Here is a 19,456-nt window from a genome sequence, read left to right as displayed (position 1 = left end):
CCCTCCAGCAGGTGTTTCTTTCGTTGTGTTTCCGCCCAACCAAGCAAGGTGTTTTTGTATGGAAGTCAATGAGTATCAAATGCGGTCAACAAAAAATGTATAGCTTATTTGTAATTTGCTACGTGATGTTTATTTGATCAAATAGAAGTTTCATAATGCCAAAGTTGTTGTGATTCTACTGATATAAGTAGGACAAGTGACATCCCGGCAACTTTGAGGAAACACTGAAGTGGGCGTTGTCTAGAGATGTTTATGTATATTCATGAAATTAGGCTAGTATCATGGAGTCTCTATATTGAATACAGGCGGTTGACGTCAACGATCCTCGTTTTAGAAGATTACAATAATGAGATGTATCCACCAATCCAAAGAAAAGATGAGCGGCAGCTTGTGGATCGAGAGGGTGTTTTTAAATGCTTGCCTCTGACGATAACTAGGTAGAGTTAGGCATACCTCTATTTTTACTGAAGACCTACCACTATCCTTGAGTAAAGCCAGTGTGTCCGCTGATGACTCAACATTATACACGTCAGTTCCCACAGCAAGTGAAATCCCTGCAACGTTTAACAAAGAGCTACAGTCAGTTTGAGAAGGATTGACTGGTAATAAACTAGTCTTAAATATATATAAATACAACCTACCTGGGCAAATTGAGGAGACTAAACTGCTTGGTGTAACAGTAGCTAAAATGACTAAGCACAAATTACTTATACGTTACTGGTTTCCTTGTAACAGGACGAAAATCAAACACAGTACTAGGTCTGTAGGCACTTTTTGGAGTCCTTAACTTGAGACTTGAAATAAAATAAACTCAATAAAATCATGTACTCCAATCATTCTCATTCTAATAAATGTATGTATTCAATAGCCCAACTGGAGAATAAAAGTAAAACGTATTTAATAAAACAATCATTTGAATAATTCAAATGTAAAACTTTTATTTTATTTAATAACTTCTCCCTGTTCTATTCCAATGGCTGAACACCAGACATTAGGCTTTTACTTTCAGTCACATGAAACACAGTGACAGGTTGGGTCCACCACACCTGTATTTCCACACATTTAAGATAAGCCAAGTGGGCGGGGACTGAGACTGACCATACCTACATACTACACCAGTGCGATGGTAGGTCGTATGTTTGTTCCTGGCTGATTTGTATCCTCAGGGCATAAACAAGGAAGTGATCATTCATGTAACAGGTACTGAATAGGTTTTGAATGTAAAGAAGCAAGGAAGTGATCGTTCATGTAACAGGTACTGAATAGGTTTTGAATGTAAAGAAGCATGGAAGTGATCATGTCACAGGTAGTGAATGGACAGAATACAGCAAACAAGTGTGTATCAACTGATGTTTTGGGAAACATGTATAAGTAACCAAACCAACAGTTGCTGTAGATCAGGGATTAAGACCTTTCACACAGTTTCAAACATGGGAAACATTTCTGCAAAATATATTAAACCATAATCATCTCAAATATCTCTGCCAAAAATGCAAGAAGAAAGAAACAAATGTATAAAATTTGTATTAACTATATACATATTTATTAAACTGATATACGCATTTAAATCAAGTAGTTGTCCCTTACTGAATTACACAAAGGCAACTCATTACAAATGATGTACAAAATAACTTATTTGTCCCACGCCCCTCCCCTTTTGTACTGCCATTAGAAGTCAAACATGCTGACCAAACATTTTGATCCACTCTGATATTTATAAGGTCTTGTTGTGCCATCCCATTCATCCAAGTGCTGTCCATTTGTTTCCACAATAAATGCCCGTGTTCCCGGGGGAATTCAGAGTATTCTCGGTATTGTATTCCATGGTTCCGCCGTGTTTTCTCTGCCCACCACCGTGTGATAAGTGTTGTGCAAAATAACTAACTTTCACTAAGGTTTCCCCACATCTACTGTGATTTTCGTGAACAGAGGATCCTTTTCCACTTTGACGACTTCGTACTTGAGAGAGTTTATACCATCGGTATTCATCGTCAGTCTTGTGCGTTGTATTCTGTCAAACCTGCGATGCAAAGGAAACGACTATCAGTATACCATCCTCATATGAAGATATTTGGGATGCACTGATATGTCAATTCTGGGGCCATACAATAGCCAATATTTTCTTGGCTGTGATGGCAGAGTATCAATGCTGATATTATCATGAAGAAAGAAAAACTTTCCCCTTAAAATCTAAATTCTTCTTTTAAAGATACAACCTTGTGGGGAACCTGGTGAATGTAGTTGTTTTAATCTAAAACTTTACCTCTGAGGATTTGGGTCGTTCAGTTTGTCTCTTTCGTGACGGATCATCCGGCATTTTCCAACCTCGCTATCTGGACGAGAGATGGACATTCCTCTGGAGCTCAACCTGTGGAAATCAGAGTTTATTATTATAATGGATTTTGCATACAAGTTGAAAATTCAGGGTTGGGGTCAATTCTAATTCAATTCAGGAAGTGATTTGAGTTAAAAATTCTAAATGGTTGGGGTCAATTCTTATTCAATTCAGGAAGTGATCTGAGAAAATAAATTCAACTTTTTAAATAAATAGCTTAAATACCTTTTCAGTTGATTGAAAAATCCTTGAAAAAATAATTGCCATTTCAGTTTACTTCCTGAATTGACCGACCCTAACACCCTAACATTATAAAGTGATGATGTCCCATTGCCAAGTCTGACTTTAATATAGGCTCATCTGTAATGCTTTAAAAATCTGTTTGGATTGGAATGCACTGTATTGCCTGTTGAAAATGTCGTCATCTTCACCACCCCAGCCCCAGTAGTTGTTGGGAAAGCCATTGATTTCCAGGAACTGCTCCTTACTTAACGCTGAGACACCGCCAAAGTACTGGTTATAGGGCAACCTATGGATGAGACAAAGACAAAATATTTCTCATCTGGCCCATACAAAGAGCCAAGTAATGAAAAGAGTAGGCTAAGCATAAATAGATATACTTGTTTACTACTCTTCTAGCTATGTACTCATGGTATGAACTGAGGAAGAGTGAGAGTCCCAATGAATCAAAATAATGATGATGCATTAGATAGAAGTTGTCGGTTGAGTTTTGTGCCGTACTTGAAGCCAAACTTGTCCATGGAGACAGACAGGTGTCTGGGCTGGCGGAAGCATTTGTAGGTGTTGCGGTCATCCATGGGGATGAGGTCCACGTCACTGAACACAAAGCAGTCGTAGTCATACTCTTTCAGGGCCTCAGCATAGCCAATGTTCATCAGCTTGGCCCTGTTGAACGTGTTGTCTCCATCCTAATGAAGAAGTTACAGTCATTTTCAAAACATGGGTACGCTAAATTATTTGCCAACTAATTCACATATAATTGAATAATGTTTGTCCATAGAAAATGTTTAATTCATCGAAAAGTGTAAAAAAAAAATTAAACTTCCGGTATATGCACATTTTTGTCATTTAGCAGACGCTCTTATCCAGAGCAACGTACAGTTATCTAGACGGGACAACCACATCGGAGGCATAGAAATGATAATGTTATTCTTCTTAGCTGTCACTTAGCCATCAGATCTTCCATTGTTGGGTAAACTATTTCAAGATTTAATGAGAAGGGGCTCCCGAGTGGCGCAGCGTCGTCCGGTTTAGGGTTTGGCCGGGTTAGGCCATCATCGTCAATAAGAATTTGTTCTTAACTGACTTGCCTAGTTAAATAAAGGTCAAATAAAAGAACCAAGCCGACCAGTTATCTAAGTCACTGACAGCCTGAAGATCTACTGAGCTGCACCATTACAGTTCTCTTCCCCACGCACCCAGCTAACTTCACATTGTCATTAGCATATGAGCAAAGTATCAGAAAAAAAAGGAAGTGCCTCACTCGCTACTTTTTTCTATTACAGATTACTTCAAGTCAACGCACCACCTTCTAAAAGACAGTCACTAGGGGCCCGCTTCTTGGACACAGATTAAGCCTCGTCCTAGTCTCAAAAGCAATTTAGTCTCGGACTATGCTTAATGTGTGTCTGCGAAGGCACCGATAGGAGCCCCAGACAGGTCTTGTCCTTATCTCATATGAGGAAAGTAAACAATATTTTCATAACCATCATGCAGTACACTAAATAATCAGCGGCGTGTTAGAGAACCATAAAGTTCTTAGTTACCTCAGAAGAAGAAAGCAGAAAGAGAAGAAGAAAGCCACCGAGCATTGGAAGAACCCAACCATACTTTAGCTGAGATGTGATTGGTTGCAGACATGCAGTGCTAGGAGAGTGGAAACAGAGTTAATAGTAGTTATTAGTATGTCAGAGTGAGAAATAGAGAGAGGGAAAGAGAGAGACAGAGACATACAGAGAGAGAGAGAGAGAGAGAGAGAGAGAGAGAGAGAGAGAGAGAGAGAGAGAGAAAGAGAAAGAGGGGGAGACAGAGAGAGAGAGAGAGAGAGAGAGAAAAAAGTTATGTTATTTTGGTTTCAAGTGCTGCCTATCACAAGAACAGGAAGCACCTGTAGAAGTAAGGACACACTTCTGTCCTCTACACTGTCAATGTCGTCTTCATAGGAGTAGGCTACTGTTCACTATCAATGTGTGGTAGTCATCAGCTGACAGTTAGGTCCTAAGTGGTGATTCTGTCATCCAAATACACCACAAAAATGAAATAATATATATTTTTTTTAAATATTTTTTTTTTTTTATAATCTAAAGTTACAATTCTACAACAGGTTGGTCAAAACAAGCATTGTGATTGGTTAAGACACATTCTAAGCCATACTTTTTTTTAAACGGTCTAAAATGGGTTGGTCAAAATAAGCTTTGTGATTCGTTGAGGGTCTAAGCCATACCAAATAACCCGTTTAACACGGGTAAGCATATAACGCAAAAATTGTCATCTTGTTTTCTGTTTTATTAGAGAAATGACTGCGCATCCACTGTCCCATCAGCCCAGCAATTCATTAACTTGATTTCCACTAAAAAAGCATCTTGACATTATCTCCCGTGCTTCCAAAATAGTTACTGGATATGTGTGCAATAAAAGTTCAACATTCACATTTTGCTACTATTTCTGTCAAGTCGACACATACAATTTGATGCATACGTTGGATAAATGAACCAAAACGCAATGACACTTTTGATTTGCAACAACGGGGGTTTGTACTGTACATACGTTGCTGTCTGTCTCTCCGACATTTACAACATTGATTCAAAATATGAAATTCTATCTCTCACTGTCCCAATGAGGATTATCGTGTCAGGACGAGACAAACATCTTTTCTCAGCCCGTCCAAATCATGAATCAAACAAAATGAAATGCAGCTAACTTGCGGCCTCCCCAGCTTCAGTTTGAAGTGACTGTGTTGTTGTGTAGTTTGCTAGCTCCTCCGAACAGTGTCCGAACGAGATCATTAGCTTATTGTTATGTATCCACATAAATGTAAATAAAAACAGCTTAAACAAACGCAAATACAGCTACTTTGCTGTTATTCTGGGAACACTGTTTGACGTGACTGTGTTAGCCGTAGTTGGCTAGCTAGCAAGCAAGGGAGAAGAGCGTTACCATGAACATTTAGACCGTCCATAGATATAGAACAAAAAGACTTCACCACTGGGTCACGGCTCTGGCAACCTAACCTATAGAATGAACGACCAGCCGGCTTGGCTAGCAACCGTAGCTTTGTGTCAAGACTATATTTTTGTGTCAGGCCTATATTTTCATCGAGGTATGAAATAATAGCCTATAAATACATTTATCAAAATCAAGTGTTTCATTTCATTGGTAACCCGTTGTAGAAAAGCAATTGTTCACTCAAGGTTGTGCGAAACAACATTTTTAACACGGCTGCGCTGATCTACCGCACTCGGATCCGCCTCGTACATACGACCGCAGCACAGCCGTGCTAAAAAAGCACACCCTCTCATGTACAATTGCTTTAATCATTTGCCTTTGTTTTATCTTCGTAATTAGAGATACCTGCTATATCCTGAAAACTACTGTACCTGACCATTTTCATAAGAATCATGCTTTAAAGGGGAAACCTGTAGTTACTACATCCAATTTTGGACGTATAAATTAATGATAGATACGCATTGATTCTTGAAGAATATAGCTTCTAAATGCCTTTGAGCTTTGTTCAACTTTCATACCCCATCAGAACCCAAAATATAAGCTGGTTATACTCCAATGTTTGTAAACATTGTAAATGTATAGCCTGAAAATATGCTTAAAACTATAATGTTGAAATCTTGGATGATCAGTCTTTGCATCAATATCTCCATATATGATTTTAAGAGTCATTACATTTCTCCAGGCCCTTTAAAAAAAAAGTTTTTTAAAGGCAGGGAGTCTGCCTTGTTATTGTTTCAACTGTGGATTGCCCCTTTAATTGTTTTTTGTTTTTTAAACCTATGGGAGAAAAAATAAGGAATCCTCTGTCTTTTTATCATCACAGGTTAGGAAAGGCAGAGAATTCATTGAGGTGATGGATGTGGTGGAAAGGAGGAAAGGTGTAGAGGAAAGAGGGAAGAATAAATCCCTCATGCAAAATATTTCCTTGTGAGCCTTTTCTCTTCTAATGTTGTAGGACGGGCTCTCATTCCAACATATCTGGTTTCTAATCTGTTTACAAGACATCTGTTGACTTAAACTAACAAACAGTTATTTGATAGAGACACTCCATGTTGCAAACCGTTGGTTTATAAGGTTTCCATATGTTCATCATGGTGGCTTGGCCCTCTGATTATTTGTGAAAAACACAGCAGGACAGCTGGTGGTCTACAGATAGTGAGTATAAACTTTAACTGACAGCTGAACCATGTCTGTGTTTAAAGTACAGGCCTGGGCCTGTGTGGAGCTGGGGCGCTGGGGCTAAGCTGGGGCTGAGGTTCGGGCTGGGCCTGGGGCAATAATAGCCACCACGGTCCACCCTCTAGCAACTGTTCTCGGAGAAACAGCTGAAAGTGCAAGCTTTGTCTGTCTGTGTGTCTGTCTGTCTCCTGTTTCAGTGTCTCTCTCAGAGCTCTCTTAGTTTCTCACAAACGTCGCAATTTCTTACAAATCTATAATTTCGTAATTCTGTACATTTACGTTTCCTCTTCTTTCTTCCCTCTTACATTTTCTGTAGGAAGCGAGGGTGAAGGACGGCAGGAGAGGACACAAGGAATCGAGGATAGGCTACTGAGACTCAGCCTCGGTTTAAAGACCCTGATTTGTAACTGTCAGGCGGGATGTTGCGACACACATTAACATTTTTCCTGTTATCTACAATGAGGGGGTGGGAGGTTACTTGTGTGGAAACCTTCAGGCATGAATAAACAAATGTCGGACAACTGAGCGGTTTTCTTTGTTCAGACAGACTCTGAAAGGCTAGTGCAGTGAATAGATGAAACCAGTCTTATGCACAGAGATTAGATTGGTTTCTCTGGCTTCACCTGATTGATGACGTAGACGCCATAGTCCAGCTGTTGGCGCTGAAGGATGGGATGGAGGTAGTAGAGCCAGAACTTGAGGTGCTCGTCACGAAGGCGGAAGGGGATGATGAGAGCAACCTTTTGGAGGGCGACACAGTCATGTGGTTTGTAGCGACCTCCTTCCTGCAGGCCTGGGTTCTCCTTCCTCACTGTATCCAAGCTGACAGGCGTAGAGAACTCAACCCTGAGAGGCCCAACTGCAGGTCGGGAGAAACAGATATGTTGGGTCACAAACTCTCACACACCTCTTCCTGTTCCTCTACCACATTCACTTCCTTTTCACTTTCTGCCTTCACGTCTCCATCTCTCCCTGCTCCATCTCTCTCTCTTTGTTCAAAGTTTGCACCCTTTGACCTCATGTAAAAAAATTTAAAAATGAACACACACACATACACACACACGCACAGACGCACCCATAACCACAGGAAATGATGCTGACTTAACGGATATCTCATGCTTGTCTCTTTGCAACAGGCAGTTCAGGGGTTAAGAGGAAATATGTGTTATCTCGTCCCCCCCCCCAAAAAAAATATGGTCTATGCTGCTGAAAGTATTTTCCCCGAGCCATGATTGAGCTGAACACAGAACATTTAGTTATTTTCAGCAGCAGGGCGCAAACTTCACAATGCAGCTCGGCTTAACATGAAATAAATCAAGAGATCTTTCCTCGTATCGACTTTCAGTTAAAGGCAGGAAATGTAGGCCTAATATGAGATGCACAACTACATAATATATGTATAACTACATAATATATGTATAACTACATAATATATGTATAACTACATAATACAATGTTTGATGCAACTGTGCCAGTATACAAAACGTAAAGAACACCTGTTCTTTCCATGACAGACTGACCAGGTGAATCCAGGTGAAAGCTATGATCCCTTATTGATGTCACTTGTTAAATCCACTTCAATCAGTGTTGATGAAGGGGAGGAGACAGGCTAAAGAAGGATTTTTAAGCCTTGAGACAACTGAGACATGAATTGTGTATGTGCCATTCAGAGGGTGAATGGACAAGACAAAAAATGTAACTGCCTTTGGGGTGCCAGACTCACCGGCTTGCCTAGTAGGTGCCAGACTCACCGGTTTGTATCAAGAACTGCAACACTGCTGGGTTTTTCATGCTCAACAGCAGATAATTATATATATTTCAAGGATATGCAGCATGTTTATTTACTTGTTATTTTTGGCAAAACAGTTTGATTAAATATAAAAAGATTGAATGTATTTCCCTGGGAGGCCAAACTACCTGGATTTAGGTTTCATGTTGGATTAGGGGGGGAATAGTCAATATGTGCATGACAGAAGAATTTGAGAGAAAGAAAATCTGCATAGAAATAGCCTAATAAGGTGTTATAAAGACTCCTCTTACATGTTTATAACAGTTGCATGTATAATTCAGTATAATGTAATGTTTCTGCTGTGCATGTTTGATTAAATAACAGCCCTTGAATTAAAATGAATTGATGAAATCATAGGCTACTTACCAAGATGTGGAGACGGATCAGGACATCTTTCTAACTTTTTCCACGAAGTTGTAGTAGTAGTAGTAGTAGTAGTAGTAGTAGTGTTATTAGTTGTTGTAGTAGTTGTATTGGGTAAATGTATATCGTGAAGCTTCGGAGTTTGCAATGTTACAAAGCTGTTATTAAGGTCGTGATGTCCAATATCTTCCGGTGGAAGTGTCACGGTATCAGTTTCAATTCGCGTCTGTGTCTGTATATGTTGGTTTGGTGAGAACCCATTCGAGTAACCCATGAAATAAAATAAAGCCACTAAGAGATTAATAACACCTAAAACTACAACCAAGGTGCAGCCTTTCCTCCGCAGCCTAAAGTTGAGAGATGAGTCGAGCATAATGCGGTTGTCATATGCCGAACCGAAACACACAACAGTTTACGCAACCGACGGTATTAAAAAAAGCAATTTACAAATACTCTATTTATTTGTTGCAAAACTCAGTATAGTTGAAAGATTTTAAAAATAAAACAAGGTAAGATCATCTTTTCCTCTACTATGTGGTGGTGGCATGCTGGCCGTGACCATCAGTTTGACGTAGGCTCCCGAGAGTGAATTCACTCTGTACTACACTTTATGGCAGTAATATGACAGCTCGTGGACCTGTAGCTTCCTCAATAATAAAAGTCACGACGAGGAAATCCTAGTCTACTAGGGAACTACACTAGCAAACCATTTAGTAAAATGCCCAAAATATACTCATTACGAAGTCTTTATTAATTTGCAAGTCCCTAGGTTGAGATTTGTTTGAATTTGAATTCACTCTAAGAGAGGGACCAGATGCCTGTGATGTAGTCTATTTTTCCCCCCGGAAAACGTTTTAGCCTTAAGGCCAGGGCTAGGCTACTTGTTTCTCTGACGCTATAGGCCTGCATTTGAAAATAATTTGATTTAATACAAATTTAAAATCAATACCAGCATAATCGATGTATACACTCCTTTATTTCTTGTTCTAAGTATGTGTAATCCTTTATAATGTTTTATGAGAAGGGTTTATGTGTCACGCCCTGACCTTAGATATCTCTGTTTTCTTTATATTTTGGTTAGGTCAGGGTGTGACTAGGGTGGGTGCGCTAGTTTTGCATTGTCTAGGGGTTTTGTATGTTTAGAGTTGTAGGTTGTAGGTCTAGGGGGTTTTGTATTTCTATGTTGGCCTGATATGGTTCTCAATCAGAGACAGCTGTTTATCGTTGTCTCTGATTGGGGATCATATTTAGGTAGCCATTTCTTTTTTTGTGTTTCGTGGGATCTTGTCTATGTGTAGTTGCATGTCAGCACTCGTTTGTATAGCTTCACGTTTTGTTATTTTGTTTGTTCAGTGGTCATTCTTTAAATAAATAAGAATGAACGCACGCTGCGCCTTGGTCCGATCTTTATAACGAACGTGACATTATATATCACATCTAATTGTATTTGACACATGTGATGAACACAACAAGTGTAGAGCTTACCGTGAAATGTTTACTAACAAGCCCTTAACCAACAATGCAGTTCAAGAAATAGAGTTAATAAAATATTTACTAAATAAGTTAAACATCTAAATCAATCAAAAAGTAACACAATAAATGTACATAACAATAAGGAGGCTATAAACAGTAGGTACCAGACCGAGTCAATGTGCTGGGGTACAGGTTAGTGGAGGTAATTTTTTAAAGTGACTATGCATAGATAAACAGCGAGTAGCAGCAGTGTAAAAACAAAGGGTCAATGTAAAATAGTCCAGTTGGTCATTTGATTAGTTGTTCAGCAGTCTTATGGCTTGAGGGTAGAAGCTGTTAAGGAGCCTTTTGGTCCTAGACTTGGTGCTCTGGTACTGCTTGCTGTGCAGTAGCAGAGAGAACCGTCTATGACTTGAGAGACAGGAGTTTTTGACCATTTTTTGGGGCCTTCCTCTGACACCACCTAGTATATATGTCCTGGATATCACGAAGCTTGGCTGCAGTGATGTACTGGGCCGTACGCACTACCCTTACTGTCAGATTTTTTTTGAATTTTTTTTTATTTCACCTTTATCTAACCAGGTAAGCTAGATGAGAACAAGTTCTCATTTACAACTGCGACCTGGCCAAGAGAGAGCAAAGCAGTGCGACACAAACAACAACACAGAGTTACACATGGAATAAACAAGCGTACAGTTAATAACACAATAGAAAAAAATAACGTCTATATACAGTGTGTGCAAATGGCGTGAGTAGGTAAGGCAATAAAAACACCATAGTGGTGAAGTAATTACAATTTAGCAAATTAACATGGGAGTGATAGATGAGCAGATGGTGATGTGCAAGTAGAAATACTGGTTTGCAAAAGAGCAGAAAAGTAAATAAAAACAATATGGGGATGAGGTAGGTAGATTTGGTGGGCTATCTACAGATGGGCTATGTACAGCTGCAGCAATCGGTTAGCTGCTCAGATAGCTGATGTTTAAAGTTAGTGAGGGAAATATAGGTGTCCAGCTTCAGCGATTTTTGCAATTCGTTCCAGTCATTGGCAGCAGAGAACTGGAAGGAAAGGCAGCCAAAGGAGATGTTGGCTTTGGGGATGACCAGTGAGATATACATGCTGGAGCGCGTGCTACGGGTGGTTGTTGTCATCGTGACCAGTGAGCTGAGATAAGGCGGAGCTTTACCTAGCATAGACTTATAGATGACCTGGAGCCAGTGGGTCTGGCGACGAATATGTGGTGAGGGCCAGCTGACTAGAGCATACAGGTCGCAGTGGTGGGTGGTATAATGGGCTTTGGTGACAAAACAGATGGCACTGTGATAGACTGCATCCAGTTTGCTAAGTAGAGTATTGGAAGCAATTTTGTAAATGACATCGCCGAAGTCGAGGATCGGTAGGATAGTCAGTTTTACGAGGGTATGTTTGGCGGCGTGAGTGAAGGAGGCTTTGTTGCAATATAGGAAGCCGATACTAGATTTCATTTTGGATTAGAGATGTTTAGTCTGGAAGGAGAGTTTACAGTCTAGCCAGACACCTAGGTATTTGTAGTTGTCCACATATTCTAAGTCAGAACCATCCAGAGTAGTGATGCTAGTCGGGCGGGCGGGTGCGGGCAGCGAACGGCTGAAAAGCATGCATTTGGTTTTACTAGCGTTTAGAGGCCACGGAAGGAATGTTGTATGGCATGAAGCTCGTTTGGAGGTTAGTTAGCACGGTGTCCAAAGAAGGGCCAGATGTATACAGAATGGTGTCGTTTGTGTAGAGGTGGATCAGGGAATCACCCGCAGAAAGAACAACATCGTTTATATATACACAGAGAAAAGAGTTGGCCCGAGAATTGAACCCTGTGGTACCCCCATAGAGACTGCCAGAGGCCCGGACAACAAGCCCTCCGATTTGACACACGATTTGACACAAGGCAGTCACTTGAGAAACCAAGGCTGTTGAGTCTGCCGATAAGAATACAGTGATTGACAGAGTCGAAAGCCTTGGCCAGGTCGATGAAGATGGCTGCACAGTACTGTCTTTTATCGATGGAGGTTATGATATCGTTTAGTACCTTGAGTGTGACTGAGGTACACCCGTGACCAGCTTGAAAACCGGATTGCACAGCGGAGAAGCCAATCAGTTGCCATACCAGGTGGTGATGCTCTCGATGGTGCAGCTGTAGAACTTCTTGAGGATCTGGGGACCCATGCCAAAACTTTTCACTCTCCTGAGGGGGAAAAGGTTTTGTTGTGCCCTCTTCACAACTTTGTTGGTGTGTTTGGACCATAATAGTTTGTTGGTGATGTGGACACCAAGTAACTTGAAACTCTCGACCCGCTCCACTACAGCCCCGTCGATGTTAATGGGGGCCTGTTTGGCCCTCCTTTTCCTGTAGTCCACGATCAGCTCCTTTGTCTTGCTCACATTGAGAGAGAGGTTGTTGTCCTGGCACCACACTGCCAGGTCTCTGATCTCCTCCCTATAGGCTGTCTCATCATTGTCGGTGATCAGGCCTACCACTGTTGTGTCATCAGCAAACTTAAGGTGCTTGGCCACGAAGTCGTGGGTGAACAGGGAGTACAGGAGGGGCTAAGCACGCACCCCTGAGGGGACCCAATGTTGAGGATCAGCATGGCAGATGTGTTGTTGCTTACCCTTACCACCTGGGGGCGGCCTGTCAGGAAGTCCAGGATCCAGTTGCTGAGGGAGGTGTTTAGTCCCAGGGTCCTTAGCTTAGTGATGAGCTTTGGGGGCACTATGGTGTTGAACGCTGAGCTGTAGGCAATGAACAGCATTCTCACATACACTACCATTTAAAAGTTTGGGGTCACTTAGGAATCACCTTGTTTTTGAAAGAAAAGCACATTTCTTTTCCATTAAAATAACATAACATTTATCAGAAAAACAGTTTAGACATTGTTCATGTTGTAAATGACTATTGTAGCTGGAAACAGCAGATTTTTAATGGAATATCTACATAGGCATACAGAGGCCCATTATCAGCAACCCTCACTCCTATGTTCCAATGGAACGTTGTGCTAGCTAATCCAAGTTTATAATTTTAAAAGGCTAATTGATCATTAGAAAACCCTTTTGTAATTATGTTAGCACAGCTGAAAATTGTTGTTCTAATTAAAGAAGCAATAAAACTGGCATTCTTTAGGCTAGTTGAGTATCTGGAGCATCAGCATATGTGGATTCAATTACAGGCTCAAAATGGCCAGAAACAAATAACTTTCTTCTGAAACTCGTCAGTCTATTCTCATTCTGAGAAATGAAGGCCATTCCATGTGAGAAATTTCCAAGAAACTGAAGATATTATACAACGCTGTGTACTACTCCCCTCACGGATGGCGCAAACAGATGCCTCACAAGTCCTCAACTGGCAGCTTTATTAAATTGTACCCGCAAAACACCAGTCTCAACGACAACAGTGAAGAGGCTCTCCGGGATGCTGGCATTCTAGGCAGAGTTGCAAAGAAAAAGCCATATCTGACTGGCCAATAAAAATAAAAGATTAAGATGGGCAAAAGAATATAGACACTGGACTAGAGGTCGACCGATTAATCGGAATGGCCGGTTAATTAGGGACGATTTCAAGTTTTCATAACAATTGGAAATTGTTATTTTTGGACACCGATTTGGCCGATTTTTAAAATCTTTATTTAACTAGGCAAGTCAGTTAAGAACACATTCTTATTTTCAATGACAGCCTAGGAACGGTGGGTTAACTGCCTCGTTCAGGGGTAGAATGACCGATTTTTTACCTTGTCAGCTCGGGGGATTCAATCTTGCAACCTTACAGTTAACTAGTCCAATGCTCTAACCACCTGCCTCTCATTGCACTCCACGAGGAGACTGCCTGTTACGCGAATGCAGTAAGCCAAGGTAAGTTGCTAGCTAGCATTAAACTTATCTTATAAAAAACAATAAATCAATCAATCATAATCACTAATTAACTACACATGGTTGATGATACTACTAGTTTATTTAGCGTGTCCTGCGTTGCATTTAATCGATGCGGTGCGTATCGTTGCTCCAATGTGTACCTAACCATAAACATCAATGCCTTTCTTAAAATCAACACACAGAAGTATATATTTTTAAACCTGCATATTTAGCTCAAATAAATCCAGGTTAGCAGGCAATATTAACCAGGTGAAATTGTGTCACTTCTCTTTGTAACGCTCAATGAGTGAATAGGTGTGGAGTCAGGCGCAGAGAGTAAAGGATGCTGGAAAAACACGCTTTAATGTCCAGAAATAATCACAGGAACAAAAATAGTATACCAAACCAGGTATAACTACAGAACAAAAGTACCCTATCGTGAAAAATAAAAGGACAGCGAGAAACCCAAATGAAAACACTAACCACTCTAACACATACAGATGAACAAGCCCGCACAAACAGAAGCGGGCTGAACGAACTTAAATAACCCCACCCTAACAGCCAAACAAGGAACAGGTGAAACCAATTAGACAAAACCAAACGAACACAGAACAAAGGATCGGTGGCAGCTAGTAGACCGGCGACTACTACCGCCGAGCGCCACCCGAACAAGAAGGGGAGTCACCTTCGGTAATATTCGTGACACTCTTGCGTTCATTGTACGCAGAGTCAGTGTATATGCAACAGTTTGGGCCGCCTAATTTGGCAGAATGTTACATAATTATGACATAACATTGAAGGTTGTGCAATGTAACAGGAATATTTAGACTTATGGATGCCACCCGTTAGATAAAATACAGAACGGTTCCGTATTTCACTGAAAGAATAAACGTCTTGTTTTCGAGATGATAGTTTCCGGATTTGACCATATTAATGACCTAAGGCTCGTATTTCTGTGTGTTATCATGTTATAACTAAGTCTATGATTTGATAGAGCAGTCTGACTGAGCGATGGTAGGCAGCAGCAGGCTCGTAAGCATTCATTCAAACAGCACTTTTGTGCTTTTGCCAGCAGCTGTTTATGACTTCAAGCCTATCAACTCCCGAGATTAGGCTGGTGTAACCGATGTGAAATGGCTAGCTAGTTAGCGGGGTGCGCTCTAATAGCTTTCAAACGTCACTCGCTCTGAGACTTGGAGTGGTTGTTCCCCTTGCTCTGCAAGAGCCGTGGCTTTTGTGGAGCGATGGGTAACGCTGCCTCGAGGGTGGCTGTTGTCGTTGTGTTCCTGGTTCGAGCCCAGGTAGGAGCGAGGAGATGGACCGAAGCTATACTGTTACACTGGCAATACTAAAGTGCCTATAAGAACATCCAATAGTCAAAGGTTAATGAAATACAAATGGTATAGAGAGAAATAGTCCTATAATTCCTATAATAACTACAACCTAAAACTTCTTACCTGGGAATATTGAAGACTCATGTTAAAAAGAACCACCAGCTTTCATATGTTCTCATGTTCTGAGCAAGGAACGTAAATGTTAGCTTTCTTACATGCCACATATTGCACTTTTACTTTCTTCTCAACACTTTGTTTTTGCATTATTTCAACCAAATTGAACATGTTTCATTATTTATTTGAGGCTAAATTGATTTTATTGATGTATTATATTAAGTTAAAATAAGCGTTCATTCAGTATTGTTGTAATTGTCATTATTACAACAAAAACAAAAATTGGCAGATTAATCGGTATCGGCTTTTTTTTTTGGTCCTCCAATAATCGGTATCGGTATCGGCGTTGAAAAATCATAATCGGTCGACCTCTACACTGGACAGAGGAACTCTGCCTAGAATGCCAGCATCCCGGAGTCGCCTCTTCAATTTTGACATTGAGACTTGTGTTTTGCGGGTACTATTTAATGAAGCATCCAGTTGAGGACTTGTGAGGCATCTGTTTCTCAAACTAGACACTCTAATATACCTGTCCTCATACTCCGTTGTGCACTGGGGCCTCCCACTCGTCTTTCTATTCTGGTTAGCGCCAGTTTGCACTGTTTTGACATTTATACTACATGACCAAAAGTATGTGGACACCTGCTTGTTGAACATCTCATTCTGGGAATGCTTACCACTAGATGTTGAAACATTGCTGCAGGGACGTTCTTCCATTCAGCCAAAAGGGCATTAGTAAGGTTGGGCCCTGGTCTAAGTATTTTGTGTTTTTCTTCATGTATTGGGTCAGGCCAGGGTGTGGCATGGAGTTTTTCTATTGTGGTGTGTTTTGTCTGGGGGTTTTGGTGTGTATGTTAGTGGGATTGTAGCTTAGTAGGGTGTTCTAGGAAAGTCTATGGCTGTCTGGAGTGGTTCTCAATCAGAGGCAGGTGGTTATCGTTGTCTCTGATTGGGAACCATATTTAGGCAGCCATATTCTTTGGTTGTATTGTGGGTGATTGTCCTTAGTGTCTTGATGGCCTTATTCTGTGGTAGTTTGCACCAGTTTAGGCTGTTTCGGGTTTCATTACGTTTATTGTTTTGTTGAGTTTGTATTTTGATTCGTGTTACGTTGTTTTATTAAACATGGATCGAAATCTACACGCTGCAGTTTGGTCCGACTCTCCTTCACCAATAGAAAACCGTTACAACAATGTTTGTCTATGGAAATTGCATGGCTGTGTGCTCGATTTTATACACGTGTCGGCAATGGGTGTGGCTGAAATAGCTGTGTTTATAAACTGATGTAATGTAATGGGAATATTTAAGATGAAATCGATAAAGTTAATATTCAGTTAGGGTGAATTAACACAATGCTTAGCATATGTGCACTACCGTTCAAAAGTTTGGGGTCACTTAGAGATCCTGTCCTTGTTTTTGAAAGAAAAGCATTTTTTTGTCCATTAAAATAACATCAAATTGATCAGAAATAAAGTGCAGACATTGTTAATGTTGTAAATGACTATAGTAGCTGGAAACAGCAGATTTTTTATGGAATATCTACATAAGTGTACAGAGGCCCATTATCAGCAACCATCACTCCTGTGTTCCAATGGCATTTTGTGTTAGCTAATCCAAGTTTATCATTTTAAAAGGCTAATTGAAACTCCTCTCAGCCGCACATGAAGACGCTGGCACCCCAATGAAAATTCTGATCAGCACCACAACTTGGTCAAACAACCCCCGCACCTCCACTTGCTTTCTCATACAGTGTAAGGTAGCTTCGTCATTTCTCTTGCCCCTAAGAGATGACCGCACACAGTCAACTGCAGCCTGCATACCAGAGACAGTCTGAGTTTTCTTCTGGAATTAAATGCTTAGGTATTCAAGCTCTCCAAGAACAGCAGAAGGAAGTGTGAGGCCCAACACAGTCTTGCCTTTGCTGAAGTGCTCAAATAAGCCACTGGCAGTTGAAGCTGTCTTGGATGCAGTTTATTCCATCTCCTTTAGGCTGCTTGGTACCCGATATTACTGCCCTAGCACAGCTCTAATAGCAGTATTCTGCACAGCACCTTGTTGAACATAGGGGTTTCATGGTGGTCAGATGTGTATCTTCGGACGTGGCAATTGATTCAAACAGGCTCTTAAACTTTCCTGACTGGCCATAGAGGACACATAACTGATGGACTCAAGAAAGGGAATTCCGGATCAGTGTGGAGGCTGAGCAGCTAGCCTGTGTAATCAGATTTAGTGTGCTCCACAATGCACATAGGGGGCCAATGGCTGCTGCCTCCTCACAATTGCCTGTGCACTTTCCTGCCATGTTTGAGGCACCATCGTAACTCTGCCCACGCAAGCCAGACATGGGCCAATTGAGCCTCAACAACACAGTTGCCACTTTCGCAATGCCCTCGCCTGTTCTCTCCAACACCCTGTATAGCCCAATAAACTCCTCGTGAGGGACAAGGTCATGGTCAACATAACGCAGGCCGACACTCTCCTGTTCAGCACCAGAGACATCTTTAGTACCATAAACAATTACTGACAATTGTACAATCGGAAGAGACCTAATCTCAGCTGCAACGGCCTCGAATGACTGTATTGGTCATGATGTACAATGGCTTTTCTCCAGTTCCTAAATCCTGCACTAATGAAGGCAGCATCCGCTCTTTGGCCAAATTATGGTTGGCTATAAAACCCTTGGCTACAGTGAAAACAACACTCCTTTTATTGATGGATTATAATGTAGCCAGGAGAAATTGCGAAACCATTTCTCTTGAAACGTTAACAGTGTTGGCAAGAGTTTGCGGATCTATAAATTGTGGGTGTGGCTGATATGGTTTTGTGCCATCACTGAGGTAACTGGACAATGCTGTGCCACTGTCCCCTATACTGGTTTTTGTATGGTTTTTGTATAAATGCCGAAAATAAGGTCTGTGGTTAACACAAGCTTAGGAGATCTTTTTTTATTTTGTTGTATGAGATAATCTTCATAAGCTAAAGTTACTTTTTGTGAATTTGGAGGAATTTATGTAATTTTAAAAATCATATAAAGACTTCATAATTCATAGAAGGCTTTGAAAATAACAATGTGCTGTTTTCACATACTGTATGTAGACCCTGGTATGGTGCTGGAGATAATGAACATGAGGTTGAAAAGTGGCGGAATTGCCCTTTAATCATTAATGGGGAAAAAAACAAAACACAATATCAGCGTCTAGAGGGAACAGAGAACTTCACCCTATTCTGTGAATTCAGTGTGATGAAATATTCTTAATAGAAATGTAATCAATAGGTCCTGACACAATCAGTCCCTATTCTATATGACATGCAATAATATCCTACTTGTTCTACAGAATGCATTTCTAACTCAGCATTATGTAACATAAGACAAATTCAATTCCATCTTTCATCGAATCAGATGGGCTTATTCATCACAAAACCATTTGATGTTGCCAATTATTTTGTAAAGTTAGTGTGGGAGAGGTGGAAATATTATTGTTAACGATAACCTCCTGGAATTGACAACTTAGATGGAAAGTTACAGAGGATGGTAGTTGACTCTATAGCCACTCATATCAGTCATATCTTTAATCTGAACCTAGTGGAAAGTCTTTGTGTGAATAACTGCAACACCGCTCTCAACAGTTTCCTGTGTCTATCAAGAATGGTCCACCGTAAAGTACATTCAGCCAACTTGACACAACTTTTGGAAGCACTGGAGATAACATTGCCCAGCATCCCTGTGGAACGCTTTCAACACC

General features: G+C 40.8%; 1 protein-coding gene across 2 annotated transcripts; it reads right to left on the bottom strand.

The window, feature by feature from the left end:
• Positions 1-1,515: 1,515 nt before the first annotated feature.
• On the bottom strand, positions 1,516-9,519 carry LOC115137371 (beta-1,4-galactosyltransferase 1-like). Of its 2 annotated transcripts, none has more exons than XM_029673666.2 (6): positions 8,916-9,519; positions 7,384-7,619; positions 3,077-3,264; positions 2,742-2,864; positions 2,264-2,368; positions 1,516-2,020 (listed from the first exon to the last, which is right to left on the bottom strand). In XM_029673666.2, the coding sequence occupies exons 1-6, from the start codon at positions 9,283-9,285 to the stop codon at positions 1,891-1,893; spliced, it is 1,152 nt and encodes a 383-aa protein (XP_029529526.2). In that variant the 5' UTR covers positions 9,286-9,519; the 3' UTR covers positions 1,516-1,890. The 2 variants fall into 2 exon arrangements, with proteins under 2 accessions (XP_029529526.2, XP_029529527.1); XM_029673667.2 differs by lacking the exon at positions 8,916-9,519 and adding an exon at positions 4,123-4,222 and having other exon boundaries at positions 7,384-7,612.
• Between the last annotated feature and the right edge of the window lie 9,937 nt (positions 9,520-19,456).

Source organism: Oncorhynchus nerka, linkage group LG11 (genome assembly GCF_034236695.1).
Source record: "Oncorhynchus nerka isolate Pitt River linkage group LG11, Oner_Uvic_2.0, whole genome shotgun sequence".
Taxonomy (NCBI): Eukaryota; Metazoa; Chordata; class Actinopteri; order Salmoniformes; family Salmonidae; genus Oncorhynchus; species Oncorhynchus nerka.
Note: the sequence above shows the minus strand (reverse complement) of the source record. Positions and strands in the feature narration are given on the sequence as shown.